The 16,549-nt window shown below is 48.5% G+C and overlaps 1 protein-coding gene across 1 annotated transcript in view; it reads left to right on the forward strand.

Moving 5' to 3' along the window:
- Positions 1-1,214: 1,214 nt before the first annotated feature.
- The window catches only part of LOC146042210 (phospholipase A2 inhibitor and Ly6/PLAUR domain-containing protein-like), a 37,523-nt gene continuing 22,188 nt past the window's right edge, over positions 1,215-16,549 (forward strand). Inside the window, exon 1 of the mRNA XM_083162131.1 lies at positions 1,215-1,863. Within this exon, the coding sequence (XP_083018257.1) occupies positions 1,821-1,863 (43 nt within the window). The 5' untranslated portion in view covers positions 1,215-1,820. The remainder of the gene's footprint in view (positions 1,864-16,549) is intronic.

The following is a 16,549-nucleotide window of genomic DNA, read 5'->3' on the forward strand; positions in this document are numbered from 1 at the left end:
GTCTCCCATGCAAAGGACAAGAGCTGTCCTTTGCCATAATTATCGCATATGTTAGTGCATATGCGATAATTATGAATGTGATGTGCGGTGATATCGGGCGGAGTTGGGGTGCGGATGTTAGAACACGCCCCCCCATATTACATTTGGCCCCTGGTTCCAGCGCAGTTACTTATCTCTATTTTGTTTTTGTGTTCGTCATTGGGGAGTGACACCCCCTTATTTTAGTGTCTTCTGCTTGACAATCCAGTTCACCACGGAGCACCACAGATCCTTTTTGTCTTTTCTTTCTCACCATGTAAGGCACTGCATAGAATTTGTGGTTTATAAATTAATTTTTTACCGCTTTTTTGTATAGCACATCAAATCCTGTTGCACTTTTCAACTGGAAACAGTGATACAACAAACTAGGTATTTGCAGACAGTCATAGGCGTTGGAGCAAAGGCAGAACTACCATTGGTGCAGCCAGTGCACTCGGCCCTTGAGGAATTAGGCACACATTGCTACCCATCATCCTCTTTCTATCACCCACTATATTCCCTGTCCCACTCTGCACCCCACCCCCTGCCTCTCTCTGTCTCCCTTTGTCTCTCCCTGTCACCCATTGCCATCTTGCATATTGTGAACTTGAGTTGGGGTATAGGAGAGGAGCACAACAATATTTTTACAGCTCATCACCAGCAGGGTCCGCCAATGGGTAGACAGGCCCTGCTTGCAAGATTACACTCTATAGTGAAATACAGATGGAGCCGAACTTAGCATTGCCAATCAATCGCTAGATCCCCTAGCTGGCAGGCGCTGGCAGAGGGCGGCAATGTGCAGGGTGGCGCACAGGGATGCGTGTCCCTGTCAGCAAGGAGGTGGGGAGTGGGGACAGGGTTCTTCACTGCCTGTCTCCACTTCAGGAAGACAAGCAGGGAGCGGGCAGAGCGGGGACAGGGTGCTTCCCTGCCGTCTCCACACCATGACACCACCACTATATTAGTAGTATGCCCGGAATGCGGCAGCGCAGCTGAGCCCGGAATATTTCCTGGCAAACCACCCAAGGAGTTAATGGTCCACTTATTTTCTATAAGGTTGAAGAATACCCCAGGTAGGCGTCCCTGTGTGTGCTTAGTCATTGTAAAAGGTTAATCTGAAGCAACATAATACAGCAGCTTTCCTAGGCGTGCATAGACGTGCACTTCTAGCAAATATAAACTTCCTCAGTCAGACAAGGGTGTGTGTTTCCTAAAGCAGACACCAGAATTGCACAGTTATTATCTCCTACGCCGAAAAGACAATCTCCCAAAAAGTTCGGAGTCTCTTTGCATTCTTCTTTCATCTTTGTACACTTGTTCTGTGACATTTATTTTGAGGGCTGGAAAATACAGACTGGCTCTTACAGATGGGATATTGGCTGAGAAGGGGGCGTGACCTGGGACTTTTTACTGTGACTCACTTTTCAGGTTTCAAAACTGAAGTGTAGCAGGATTTGGAGTGACTGCTGCACCTGGCAGCACACCGTATGCATGGTCCAAAAGTTGCTTTATAAAGTCGAATCTTTCTTACCTTAAGCCTACTGGGAACGGTTACAATTCTAAGAGATTTTTACAGCAAAACAAGAAGCAGTAGTCGTGTCGCCAGGGAGATTAAGGGAGGAAAAAGTGCAATTGTGGTTGAAGAAACTGGTTTGTGGTGGGATCATCAAGGAGAATCTCATCATGTATGGGCTGGCATATTGGAACTTTGTATAGGGATCTGTGAAGGCTTCCTAGGACTTACCCAGACCCTGCTTCAGCCTGTGCCCATTCAGGACCAACGTTGGAGTAAAGATAACAGAATGATGCTCCTTCTCGCGCTGTCCTCTGCTCTGCTTACAGCAGGTAATGAGATGGAACCTGGTTAAATTCAGCATCTACCACAGGTTGAGTATCCCTTGTGCAAAATGCTCGAATTTTGGCTAACTGATTATTCCGTATTATTTTGGAATATTTTTATATTTGAATGAGGTATATTGCATTTATGTTGTATAAAAACATCAAACACGACATACACACAAATATATTTTATTTGTGCACAAAACAAGGTTTTAAAACGTGAAACAAAGTTTTTGTACTATCTCAGGTACTGGATTTGAATGCCCAGCAATAACGTCCTTGCACATATTTAGTGCCAGTTACATGTTCTTTACCCAGTAGTGCCAGTTACATGCTATTTCCCCAATAGTGCCAGTTACAGATGTAGCCAGTAGGTTTTTTGCAAAATGTAAAAAATAAAAGTACACGTTGGAGACTATGTTTTTCGCAATATTTGGATAACGGATATTTGGATAAGGGATACTCAACCTGTATCACATACAGTAGCACATAGCATTTTCTAGTGTCTCCTCTAATACTGTCCCCCGGCACAGGGACGCAGGTCTACCGGTTACAAATTTTACAAGGAAAAGGATAAAACAAGAGAAAAAAATAAACAAAAACAGTTCATAGTTATTTATTTCAATTGCTAACATTACTTACTGTATTAATATTATTTCTTTCTATGGGTCTATATATTTAGACAATTGATGGTCAGTTAATAAATGAAATAAAGACAAGTTTATCTGATAGGGGAACTGTTAAGTGTTAATTGAAGTGGTTAATGTTCTTTGTCTGTGACATTTACATGGTAACTATAAATACAGCAGTTCCTTGGCAGGGTATTGATTTGGGGGAATGCCAAAATGTGGGCTCTATTACTATATACAGTACGTGTGTTTGTGTGTGTGTGTGTGTGTGTATAGATAGATTGATAGACATAGAGATAGAAACAGGGAGAGAGAGAGAGAGGGCGGGATGTACTAAAGGGAAAATGCGGTAAAACGGGGGTTTTACAGCATTTTCCTATGTACCATTACTCGTCCGCCCCGTTTTCGCATGGCAGGGTATCGCCACCCAGAGGGTGGCGATACCCTATAGAAGCCTATGGGCTTCTATCGCCGCCCGCCGTCCGCGCGCCCCCCCCCCCTCCCGTCCTCCTGATCTCCTCCTCCCCCAGCAGGTGTCACAGCCGGGAGGACATCCGGCTTCAGGGGGGAGGAGGAGATGCAGGGGGACGCTGGCAGCCGCCGGGAGGTGATGGAGACCCCCGCAGACCACATCAAAGGTATCGCGGGGGTCTCCGTCACCGCAACCGGATGCTAGCAGCACATGTTAGTACATATGCGGCAGCATCGCGGCGGCTGCCAGGCGAAGGGCGGCGATGTATATTAATACATCCCGCCCAGAGAGAGAGAGAGAGAGAGAGAGAGAGAGAGAGAGATGGATAATTTGTTCGTACAGATATAGGGTTGTATACACACACATACATATCTTTAGACCCTCTTACACTATGCGACTTCTCCGAGGGGGGAAGTTGCATGCAATTCCCCATGAACTAACCAGGAATATATACACAATATACATGAAATCTTTTGCTGTCCTGTTGCATACGATATATCATATGCAATCCCAATCCCCATTATCGGGAAACTGTAAAAAAGTCGGAGGTCAGACGTGCTCCAATCCGATATGCACTGGACCGCACATCAGATTGCACAGAGCTGTACTGTCACCGCTCCCCCCCCCCCCCCCCCCCCTCTTCCCCCAGTCCTGGCACCCTAGACTGCAGCCCAATCGGCCAATTGGTTAATCAGGCACTGCGTAAATGACAGCTGCACCCCTGACGGCTAATAGTGAATATCTAGTTGATCAATTTTACAGGCAGGAGACCAATGATAGAAATAGGTAGAAAATATAATATCAATCAATCAAAGTTTGTTTTTATTTATAGTAAAGCCACAGAGCAGCAAAGGGAAATAGAGGAAAGTATAAATTTGTTACACAGATATAAAAGTTCAGAGACAAATTAAAAAAACATGAATGTTAAAATGGAAAAAAAAAATTAGAATTATCAAACTAAATCAGAGGTAGATGTATGAAGCAGTGATAAGGGAGGAAAAGTGATAAAGTGCCTGGTACTCCGCTCCTGACTGTTAAGTTACAGGCTGGGTTTAAAAAGGGACAGTTAGGAGCTGATTGGCTGATAGGCACTTTATCACTTCTCCTCCTGTATCACTGCTTCATACATCTACCCTTTAATATGCCCGGGAACGGAGTACATGCTAGGGACCTAATAATAGCAGCAGCCTCATCAATCTTATTTATGCTGCAATATTTTTGGAAACGGGACAGTCCGTGTGATGATTAAGTCTGAAAGCTCTGAAACAACTAATAGTTTTGTGCATGAATCCTAGTTTGTGTGAACACATGTATGTTTCATATACACCTTATACACACACAGACTGAAGGTAAATGTATATGCTGTTTGCAATGCAATAATTATGTGTTCATTGAAAAATCAGAAAGCAAAGGTCGTGCTCCACAAGTTTTGTATTTTGGAATATTCTGTGTTTTGGAATATCGGATATGGAAGACTCAACCGGTAAATTGTACTGGCCTCCTCCGGGTGCGCAATTGGCCATTGGTCACATGACTGCAGTTTAGGGCTCCCATAGTAGGCGATTCATATGCAATTTGTGCTCCTCTCCTGCTTTCGGGCAATCAGGCTAGGATTGGCCTGGCGGGGCGATTCACCGGTAGGCCCTGATCATTTTTGACCTACACTTTTTTTACCTGGTTAAAACTTTTGTCCCCCTCCTGTGGAGCACACAGGCTGAGCCGGGGACAGAGCGCTGGGCGAGTGTGCAGGCAGACTGATGTCATGACGTCCGCCGCGGTGGTGATCAATCGCAGGAAAACAGCCCAATTGCACGTAAATGGCTGCATTTCCGATGCAATGTGCGTTCCTTTGGATTCATACTTGAGCAAGCAGATGGCACCGGTTGTAGAACCAATCTATTGACTTTCAGAGCCAGGCAGTGTTGGCAGGGATTGCATGCGATATATTGCATGCAAAACAACCGCATGCAATAAATCACATGCATTCCTGCTGCCCTGGACCTTCCTGGGGGTCTTAAGGTGTCACAGGCAACTTTTCCATGGGGAGAAGTCCCCTTAATGTATGAGTCAGGCGATGGCATCACTGTGAGAGTTGGGGTCAGACTCAGCCCGCACACATGAGACAATAGAATGAGCCTGATATATACAAACAGGTTTGGCTACTGCACAACAATACAGATGAAACTGTGTCTATAACTGAGGCATGAGCTGCATACACCTGCAGTCTGCAGGTGCGCTCAATTCATCTCTATGGTAGCAGATACACACTGATGATGATGACAGTCTCAGGGCTGGGAAGATGGTGCGGATTGGCTAATTACAAAGTCACCTGTAAACCCGATTGGTGCTCTCGTCATTAATCATGTCTGTAATATAGGACTGTGTGGCGGACAGGTCTTATGTTAATATGTGACAGGTGCTTGGCAGTACCATGAGAGGTCTACACCTTACCATGGGCCAGATGCACTAAGCTTCAAAAGTGATAAAATGGAGAGTGATAAACAGCCAGCCAATCAGATCCTGCCTAACATTTTTCAAACACAGTCTGTGACATGGCAGGTAGGAGGTGATTGGCTGGCTGTTTATCACTCTCCATTTTACCACTTTTGAAGCGTAATGCATCTGGCCCTATATGAGCTGGGGTACATGCGAGGTACTGTAGGTACACCAAGACCCTGTCCAGGACACTTTTACCATGTATATACTTTGCATAGCACAGCAGCGATTCTGTCCTGTGTTTAAAAATTTACATTTCACCTAATTTATTTACAGTCTATACAATACACATGAACAGAGCTGGGCATGACGCCATCGCCTCATTCACCATTGTGGTTTTATTGTAGTGAGACGGAGAGCGAGGACAGAACCACAAAGCAGTAGTGTTATAAGCACGGTACTGTGACACAACTGAATCAGTGTTGATCTGCTCCGTCTGTGCCTGTCCCGCAATCAGTGTCGCTGCGATCTCTGGTTACTGGTTTTTGCTTTGTTTCTTTGTCCACTGACTAATGTGGCTTCTCGGCTGCTGATCACTGAGACTTGTTGTGACCTGTTAGATTTAAGCCCCATACACACAAAGCAATCAGTGGCGTAACCAACGCGGTCAAAGCAGTGGTGGGGGCAAGGGGAGCCGGCAACCCAGGGGGCGCTGTGTCAAGGCAAATTCCATACAAAAAGCCCTCCGAAAATGGCTGCCACCTTGGATGGGACAGATGCTAGAGGTCCTACTGGATCTCCAGTATCTGTCAGGGAAATGAAGTGTGCACACCGCTACCCGGGTGTGTCAGATTCTGGATAGCGCTGGTGCTCTGTGATCACCTACCACCTGGCAAAGAGCAGGTAACCCCTGGAAATGAGCAAGAAACACCTGGCAACGTGCATGTAACACATTGGCAATGAGCAGGTAAGCCCTGGCAACAAGCAAAAAAACCCAGACTATGAGCATGTAAACCCCTGGCAACGAGCAAGAAAGCCCTGGCAACAAACATGTTACCTCAATGGCAACAAGAAGGTAACCCCTAGCAATGGGCAGGTGACCCCTTAAAATGAGCTAGTACCCCCTGGCAATGACCATATAATGGCTGGCAACAAGCATGTAACTCCTGGCAATGACAAGCAACCCCTGGCAACAGGCATGTAACCCCTGACAATGAGCATGAACCCTCTGGCAATGAGAATGTTACCACTGGCAATGAGCATGTAAGTAAAAGCAATATATAATTAAAGTATGGGGGCAGTGGCGTAACTAGATACATGTGGGCCCCATAGCAACATTTTGTAAGGGCCCCTATTCATCACCTAATGCTGAAAAATGTATTTAGTACATGATACTGTGACAGGCAAAATGGGCCCCTCTCAGCTCAGGGCCCCATAGCAGCTGCACCCCCTGCACCTATGGTAGTTACGCCTTTGTATGGGGGGAGGGGGAGTGCGTCAGAACTTTTTGGTAGGGGGGGGCGCACATTTTTTAAAAAGAGCAAAAAAGCTACTGTAAGCGATATTTCAAACAATGTCGCATGCGAACGCCCCCTGACCACCTCCTACATGCCCCACCTTTGCGAGCACCTCGGAGAATATGCAAGTCTCCGAAGGCACCGCCATAGAAGCCCTGCACATGCGTATAAGCGAGTATGCTTCAACATCAAACTCCTTGTGCAAACATACGGGAGAGCCTGCCAATCAGAATCAGGGCCTTTATCTCCATGTAGCAGGTAATGGATGACGACACTGACCGATATCATTAATGATATTATTCAGTGTGTATTCTGTATGTCACTCACCGCAAATTGCTGGAGGAAACCCACGCAAGCAAAGGGTGAATATACAAACTCTGCACAGTTAGGGCCATAGAACCCATGACCTCAACGCTGTAAGGCAGTAATGCTAACCCTTACACCGTCCATCCGTGCTGCAATGTTTTGTCATAAGGCAGCTGACTAGGGCTCCAGAATTTGGGGGCGTATGATAAAATTTGGGATGTTTCTGAGAAAGACCTGCTTGTTGTACTGTACTTAAGACAGCTGATGTCACATCACTTTCCCTTGTGGTGATGGGAAGTGGGTAGTGGGTAGTGGGAGAGGGGACAGGGTTGTTACAGGACGGTAGATTGGGGGGTGGGGGGGCTAAAGTTTTTCCTCGGGTGCCAAGAAACCTTGAATCGGCCCTGGTGCTTCTGTACAGTAGATCAGTTCAGCTACAATTGCAATTGGGATTCATAAGGTGTTTGTGTCTCAGTTAATAATATCACCACTACTTGTAATTATTTTTTGTTGCCCTGGGGCTAATGACACATCCTCAGTGTTCAGATCTCTGTGTAATACGCTGCTGCTTTTAGTACTTGTCTTTCACTCTCTGTTCTTTTGTACCATCACAGCAAATCTAGCAGGACACCCTCTGGCGCTGAGTATGTGACATAAACCAGCTCCTGCTACTGACGCCTGACATAGTAACTCCTCTGTAACCACACAGCTAAACCAAGTCAATATATTACATCAGCCCTGTAACATAATCAGTAACACACATAAAGACTGTGGATGAATTTAATTTATTGGTACTTATATGTTAGTTGGGCGCTCACTAAGTTATTTGCTTCGTTTTACGCGTCCGCTCGCCACGCTTCGGGATCGGTGGCTCGCTGCGCTCGCTACACTTTATTAAATCAACTCGACGCGGACATGGATAGTGGGAGTATGAGCGTACTAACTATAGTGGGCGCCCAACTAACATTTATTTGCTCAATTATAATATTTCCTTTTCTGATGGCATTATAGAGACATAAAAATATGGGCCCCATAGCAGTTGCACCCCATGCACCGATGTGTTATATACAGGAGTGTAGCTAGCATATGTGCAGGGGGTGCAGCTGCTATGGTGCCAGAGCTGAGAGGGCCACCTTCCCTGTCACAGTTACATGTGTTATATACAGGGGTGTAGCTACCATAGGTGCAGCTGCTATGGGGCCCAGAGCTGAGAGGGGCCACCTTCCCTGTCACAGTTACATGTGTTATATACAGGGGTGTAACTACCATAGGTGCAGGGAGTGCAGCTGCTATGGGGCCCAGAGCTGAGAGGGCCCACCTTCCCTGTCACAGTTACATGTGTTATATACAGGGTGTAGCTACCATAGGTGCGGGGGGTGCAGCTGCTATGGGGCCCAGAGCTGAGAGGGGCCACCTTCCCTGTCACCGTTACATGTGTTACATACAGGGTGTAGCTACCATAGGTGCAGGGAGTGCAGCTGCTATGGGGCCCAGAGCTGAGAGGGGCCACCTTCTCTGTCACAGTTACATGTGCTATATACAGGGGTGTAACTACCATAGGTGCAGGGAGTGCAGCTGCTATGGGGCCTAGAGCTGAGAGGGGCCACCTTCCCTGTCACAGTTACATGTGGTATATACAGGGGTGTAGCTACCATAGGTGCAGGGAGTGCAGCTGCTATGGGGCACAGAGCTGAGAGGGGCCACCTTCCCTGTCACAGTTACATGTGTTATATACAGGGGTGTAGCTACCATAGGTGCAGGGAGTGCAGCTGCTATGGGGCCCAGAGCTGAGAGGGGCCACCTTCCCTGTCACAGTTACATGTGTTATATACAGGGTGTAACTACCATAGGTGCAGGGGGTGCAGCTGCTATGGGGCCCAGAGCTGAGAGGGGCCACCGTACCTATCACAGTTACATGTGTTATATACAGGGTATAGCTACCATAGGTGCAGGGAGTGCAGCTGCTATGGGGCCTGAGCTGAGAGGGGCCACCTTCCCTGTCACAGTTACATGTGTTATATACAGGGGTGTAGCTACCATAGGTGCAGGGAGTGCAGCTGCTATGGGGCCCAGAGCTGAGAGGGGCCACCTTCCCTGTCACAGTTACATGTGTTATATACAGGGTGTAGCTACCATAGGTGCAGGGAGTGCAGCTGCTATGGGGCCCAGAGCTGAGAGGGGCCACCTTCCCTGTCACAGTTACATGTGTTATATACAGGGGTGTAGCTACCATAGGTGCAGGAACTGCAGCTGCTATGGGGCCAGAGCTGAGAGGGGCCACCTTCCCTGTCACAGTTACATGTGTTATTTACAGGGTGTAGCTACCATAGGTACAGGGGGTGCAGCTGCTATGGGGCCCGGAGCTGAGAGGGGCCACCTTCCCTGTTACAGTTGCATGTGTTATATACAGGGTGTAGCTACCATAGGTGCAGGGGGTGCAGCTGCTATGGGGCCAGAGCTGAGAGGGGCCACCTTCCCTGTTACAGTTACATGTGTTATATACAGGGTGTACCTACCATAGGTGCAGGGGGTGCAGCTGCTATGGGGCCTAGAGCTGAGAGGGGCCACCTTCCCTGTCACAGTTACATGTGTTATATACAGGGTGTAGCTACCAAAGGTGCAGGGAGTGCAGCTGCTATGGGGCCCAGAGCTGAGAGGGGCCACCTTCCCTGTCACAGTTACATGTGTTATATACAGGGGTGTAGCTACCATAGGTGCAGGGAGTACAGCTGCTATGGGGCCCAGAGCTGAGAGGGGCCACCTTCCCTGTCACAGTTACATGTGGTATATACAGGGGTGTAGCTACTATAGGTGCAGGGAGTGCAGCTGCTATGGGGCCAGAGCTGAGAGGGGCCACCTTCCCTGTCACAGTTACATGTGTTATATACAGGGGTGTAGCTACCATAGGTGCAGGGAGTGCAGCTGCTATGGGGCCCAGAGCTGAGAGGGGCCACCTTTCCTGTCACAGTTACATGTGGTATATACAGGGGTGTAGCTACTATAGGTGCAGGGGTGCAGCTGCTTTGGGCTCATAGCTGAGAGGGGCCAGCTTCCCTGTCATAGCACCCCACCCAAACTCGGACGTGTTTTAAAAGGATAATCGGTACTTATGTAGTATCTGGGCGCCCGATTTTGTGATTGTATGCCTTACCTTAAGGCATACAATCAGATGCGATTCGACACGATTTTCGGCAAAATCGCATCGAATCGCATGCGATATCGCATGCAATGTGATGCGATTCGATGCGATTTTGCATAGGATTCAATGTTAACAAGGTCCTGTTCATTTCCCCACTATCCAAGTGGTCATAGAGTTGATTTTATATAGCGTGGCGAGCGCAGCGAGCCACCGAGCCCGAAGCGTGGCGAGCGCAGCAAGCCCTGCGAGGGGACGCGGAAAACATTTTAAGTAATCCGCGGCCGCTCGCCACGCTTCGGGCTTGGTGCCTCGCTGCTCTCGCCACGCTTTATAAAATCAAATTTGGATAGTGGGTAAATGAACAAGACCTTGTTAACATTGAATCCTTTGGAAAATCGCATCGGATCGCATGCGATATCGCATGCGATATCGCATGCGATTCGATGCGATTTTTCCGACCCGATTTTAAAATCGGGCACCCAGATACTACATAAGTACCGGATAATCACTTTTAAGGCAAAACCCTGCTTTGTAAATGATTGCCTCTTTAAAAACCATCGACTGTTTTCATGTTTTGACCATGTTCACGTTGACTTTTTGTTAATGTCGACCTTCAGCCACTGTCCACATTGAGTATGTCGACCATTTTTAGGTGTCGACCTATTCACTGTCTAGTGGTCGACTTAGTGATTATCGTCCTAGACATTGTTTACCATTGTGTACCATTTATAACAGAACCATATGAAAGTACTGTATGGGTGTAAGTCACTTGCAGAAGCCTTTGCAGATGTATTACTGGGTTCCTCACAGTTCTAGAACTCGCAGGTGCTCTGCAGTGAACAGCAGATATCTTTCCTCGATGCTCTGAATGGGCGTGTCTTGTACGCCCAAGGGAACGTTACATGTCTCTCTATCAATATCTATAACAGTTTGTCAGCAGGAAAACTTATTGTGACGCGTTTCTTCACTAGAATGACAATTTCATCAGAGGAAAAAAAATAGTTCTGTTACCTTCCCCTAAGAGGGTAATGCAGGCTGGTAATGATCATTAAATAGGTCACATCTTGAATAATAAAAATACACCATGTTATAACTGTATAATAAACACCTAGATGAAAGGGACATAAGCAGGCGTTTGTATTAATACAGCACAAAATTACAAGCACACTCGCTTCTTCAAAAAGGCTCAATAAATATAAAATACCCATATGCGTTTTTATAAATTCAGTATATACTGCTCAATAAATGTAAGTCTAAAGACATAGGTGCTTTTTGTTTCCCACCTATATACATGTTCCACCACTGGTTCTGTTCTAGGCATCGGATCACATTGTCAGTATCTATCTACACGCCATTACAGGTGTTCTGGGTATCAGTCCATACATAGACATTAGTAGAATTTTACATCAGGGTTGCCGACTTTTTCTGTCTCCTCTCCGGGAGAAGCCCGAAGAGGAGACTTTCAGCTGCAGTTCGGGGGGCGGGGCTTGAGCTTTACATCATTAAGCCCCGCCCCCAGGATGTTAAATACCCCAATTCACAGATCTTCATGGAGGGGGCGGGGCTAAAATGACGCAATTTTAGCTCCGCCCCCTCCTCTGAGACCCGCGGATTGATGCATTTCAATCCAAAGGTATGGGGGAAGACGCCGCAATCGGGGGGTGGCGTGGGGGTCCCCCGGAATCCGGGAGGGTTGACCCTGTTTTACCTTCATTTTGTGTAAATAAAACCAGTAACAGAAAGATTGTTTTATATACAGTACATGTTTTATTAATTATATTATTGTAACATTGTATCTGTAGTTCCCGTGTGAGATTTGTTTTGGGCTGAATTTTTTTTTCAGATATGGTGACAGCTGTGTTTCCATCTCAATACAATATGAGAACTGTCGCTACAGAGAGCCTCGATCAGCAGATCTATCGCGTTCGGAATGTCTGGGGGGAGCTGCAAAAATGTATGGGCACATCAATAACGTGCAAGCGGTTCGCTACAAAGTGCAGCCGAGCTGTAGAGACAGGCACAGGCCCACCATGTTCTGGGTCACAGAAGCGGCTTTGACATCACACAACCACTGTGGCCCTCCTCCTTTGCCTGCATTTTTCAGTTCCCAAAAACACCGCTTTCCACCCCCACATCCGTGAACGCCGTTTATGTTTTCCGGCGCATGCACTGCCACAAACGCGGGGTTACAGATTAAATAATTCAATGAAGGCCATCAGTTTTCCAGTGCCAATCCCCCCTCACCTGTGTCTGGGCAGCCTCCTGCCCAGACCAGTGACCTAGCCCCTTCCAGGTGCAGGGAGGAGGAGATGAAGCTCTGCTGCAGCGGCTGCCAAGCAAAAGGAGGGGTACCTACCTCACCCCCCGCTCTTAGAGCTGCCCTTTGTGATACTAATGCCATATGTTAGAGTTTATGAGATTAGTATCGATGCGGTAGCCGGCGGAGGGGGCGGTAAGGGGGTGCGGATGGTAGTGCATCCTGTCCTCAATGATCCAGTCATCCATGGTCAAATAGATGAAGGAATGGTTACGCGATCATGTTATTGCTGCATTCCTATCCACACAGACACCTCTATGACCTCACTGCAGCCAGCACACACATGCCAACTTTCTGCTACCTCCGCAGGGAGTGGACAGCCTTATGGGCGGGGTCGGTGGCAGACGGGTCAGCTAGGGGCGTGTTCACATGATTGCATCACCTCAAGCTATACTGCATACCTCCCAACTTCTTGGCTGCTGGAATAGGGACACTCGCGCGGCCCGGAAAGGGCCTATGCAAATGAGGGCGCGGCTTATGCAAATTAGCCGCTGCCCCATTTTCGGCCGCGAATAGACGCTGTGCGCATGCGCACAGCATCTATTCAATCAGCTTGAGGGGGCTCGCAACTGCCACCCCCCGCAGCGGGACAATGCCGGCCGCGGGTGGGACAGCGGGACAGGACCCGAAAATCGGGACTGTCCCGCTGAAATCGTGACACTTGGGAGGTATGATACTGCACTGTGACAACATGCACTGTATAGTGGGGGCACCGATATGATGACACCATTCAGCGCCAATCACGTCATTGGGTCCCCTCGTTCTGCCCACTTGTGCTCTGTGAATGGGAGGCAGAGGGTGGTTCAGAAGATGTGGGGTGTCCAAGGGGGTTGTGGGGCGCCACTGGGCGTGTAACAGGTATGACAGGGCAGCAGGTGCTGGGCTGAGAATAAAGGTCTTGCTGCTGCTGCACGCCAAGTAGAGGCCGGGTGGTGGCAGGATACCCAGGCCCCCACTTGGCTTACACCCGGGTAATTAGTACATTAGTATCCACCCGCACCCTCTGATATATTTGGACTGTGCTGCTTCAACAAAGAAAAAATAGAAAGATTCACATGGGAAATTTTGCCTTAGCTTGTAAGTAGGGAACTGGCTAATTCACAATGACATAATACCAAATGTGCTGCTGCTCGTAGCAACCAGCCAGCGTCATCACACAAGAATCCCTGTACGTGTCTGGCACAGGTGTCACTCTCAGGGGGATTGTGCAGCGTTACATGGCTAATTCCTGTACCCAGACAGGATATGTTGTTAATTTCCACAGCGATTCACCTCAGCGCTGGCTTTCAGCCTCCCCGCGGCTCCAGGGACACATGTGGGATTAATATTCCTCCTGGCACTAGCAAGCTGTGCTATTAACTACTGGTAGCCTGCTCTCCCACACTAAAGCATACCTCCCAACTTCTTGGCTGCTGGAATAGGGACACTCGCGAGGCGGGGCATATGCAAATGAGGGTGCGGCTTATGCAAATTAGCCGCAACCCCCTTTTCGGCCGCGAATAGACGCTGTGCGCATGTGCACAGCGTCTATTCAATCAGCTTGGGGGGGGGGGGGGGGGGCTCCCAACTGCCACCCCCACAGCGGGACAATGCCGGCCGCGGGTGGGACAGCGGGACAGGACCCGAAAATCGGGACTGTCCCGCTGAAATCGTGACACTTGGGCGGTATGCTAAAGGCCAGTACTGCCTATGGTAGCACACATCAGCAGGGGTTCGATATGGGGGGGGGGGTGCGGTTAGCTACTGGGGAGCGGCAGGGAGGCAGCAGAGGGCGGCGGCATGCTCCATCAGAACGGGGCGCACAAGCATTTCGTGCATGTACCCTTCTGGCAGTTGGGACAGGCTGCCGGATGGCTATTCTATCGCCAGGACTAGCTCCGAAGGGAGCTGCTCCTTCTGTATGTTGACATAGGTCGGCATGAACACTGTATAAGTGTACCACGTCCCCTCACATGGCGAGTGCACGGTGCCCCACTCCACTGGGAACACTATTATAGTATAACCCTATGCCCACTTAGATCAAGCCGGTTTTAAAGAGAGAAAAAAAAACATGAAAAACTCATGTCAACTTTTTGACATATCGACATTGGCATTATGAATATCTGCATTTTGATCCTGTCAGTAGTTTGACCGCCAGTAAATTGACTGCATCCCGTCTCATAGCATGATTCCACGACTCGATAATACATAGCTGGTTATTTATTAAGATGAGAGTTCTACTGAAGAGGGGATGTTGCCCACAGCAACCAATCAGAATCTACTTATGTGTTTAGCACCTTCTAGAAGGTAATAGATAGAATCTGATTGGTTGCCCATAGCAACATCTCATCTTCAATAGAACTCCCATCTTAGAAAATAAACCTCTGAGTTGGGGGGAGGGGCTATCTTAGGGGCCGATTCAGGCATAATCATTGCAACATAGTGTATGTCGACCTTTAATAGGTGTTGACCTAATCACTGCCGGTCATTAGTGATCGACCTAGTGACTGTCAACTTAGACATTGTCGAACTGTCGACCGGGTACCGATAAGACTGGTAAAATGCCTTAACCCTTTCGCATGACACTTCTAATCGGTACCCGGATCAGCGCCATATTTTCCCCTGGGTTGGATGGGCTACTGCCCGGGGGGCCCCAGAAGCATAAGGGCCCCAGAGCCGCCTAAGCAAGGGCAAATCAAAAATTAAAAATAAAATGTTGCTTATGGCAATCCTGTTAGCGACGGCCAGCGTTGGACGGCATCCCTCCTCCCCCAGTGGTCGCACTGAATGTGAGGCGTGACGTCATCACGCCCAACGTTATCAGTAATGAGCGCCGAGAGAGGTGAGGTTGTGTAGGTAGGGGGCCCCATTGCACTGCATTGCCCAGGGGCCCGTAATGACAATACACCAATACACACACAGTACAGAACAGAGTGTCATTCAGTAAATCTGCACAGTGAGCTCCTGTTACCAGGAGTATTTCACGTATTTGTTTTGTACAAACCTGAAACAATGTATAAATAAACCACAGACTGATGCGTGCCAGGATTGCAGGATTAGCTGCTTGTTTTGAGATGGAAATGAAAGTGATGCGAGCGAGTGATCCGGTGATATCCTCACCTGACCTTCTACATTCATATGCAGGGCTGTCAGGCTCATGACAAACAGAAATGGGTCAAGGTCATATTATCTTATCGCCCCACACAAAATGTATGGCCTCAAACAATGTATAATATAGGGCCTTATTCTGATCGGTGCGGCCCGATCAGAATATGCGGCCACGACCGTGCAGGCGAATCCCCGCCTTCCATACGGATCGCCACCTCCGTCCGTACGCGGATATGTGGCGATCCGCATGAAATTGGACGGGGATACGCCTCCTCCGTCTTGGGAGCAGCCCCTGCATTCGATGGTCGCCGAACATCGAATGCAGGGCCGCACGCTCCACCAGCTCCCGCCACCCAAGACCACACGGACACTTGTCCGTGTGAAATCATGTATGGGGGCGGGCAGCTGACATCCGGCGATGGCCCGCCCCCTACACACGCGTCACGGCCTCATTACCATGCATACGTCCCGCGTTTGCATGGGAACGCCCATGAAACGCGGGGCGTATGCATAGGGTAATGAGGCTAAGTAGCCCCTCACGCCCCTCTACGCCGTGTCAAGAATACATGCGGCGAAATCGCCTGCACATGCGCAGAGTGACCTCTGCACATGCGCAGACGATCACCATCGGCGGTACGACCGCATGCGGAGAAATCCGCACCGATCAGAATAAGGGCCATAATGACTGCTTACCCTTGGTTCCTGGAAGATAACCTTGTCCCAACATACCTCTCAACACGTTTTTTTGGGACGTTCCAAGCAGGGGGGACTTATTTTAGCGGAATAGTG

Source organism: Crinia signifera, chromosome 19 (genome assembly GCF_055691185.1).
Source record: "Crinia signifera chromosome 19, ASM5569118v1, whole genome shotgun sequence".
NCBI lineage: Eukaryota > Metazoa > Chordata > Amphibia > Anura > Myobatrachidae > Crinia > Crinia signifera.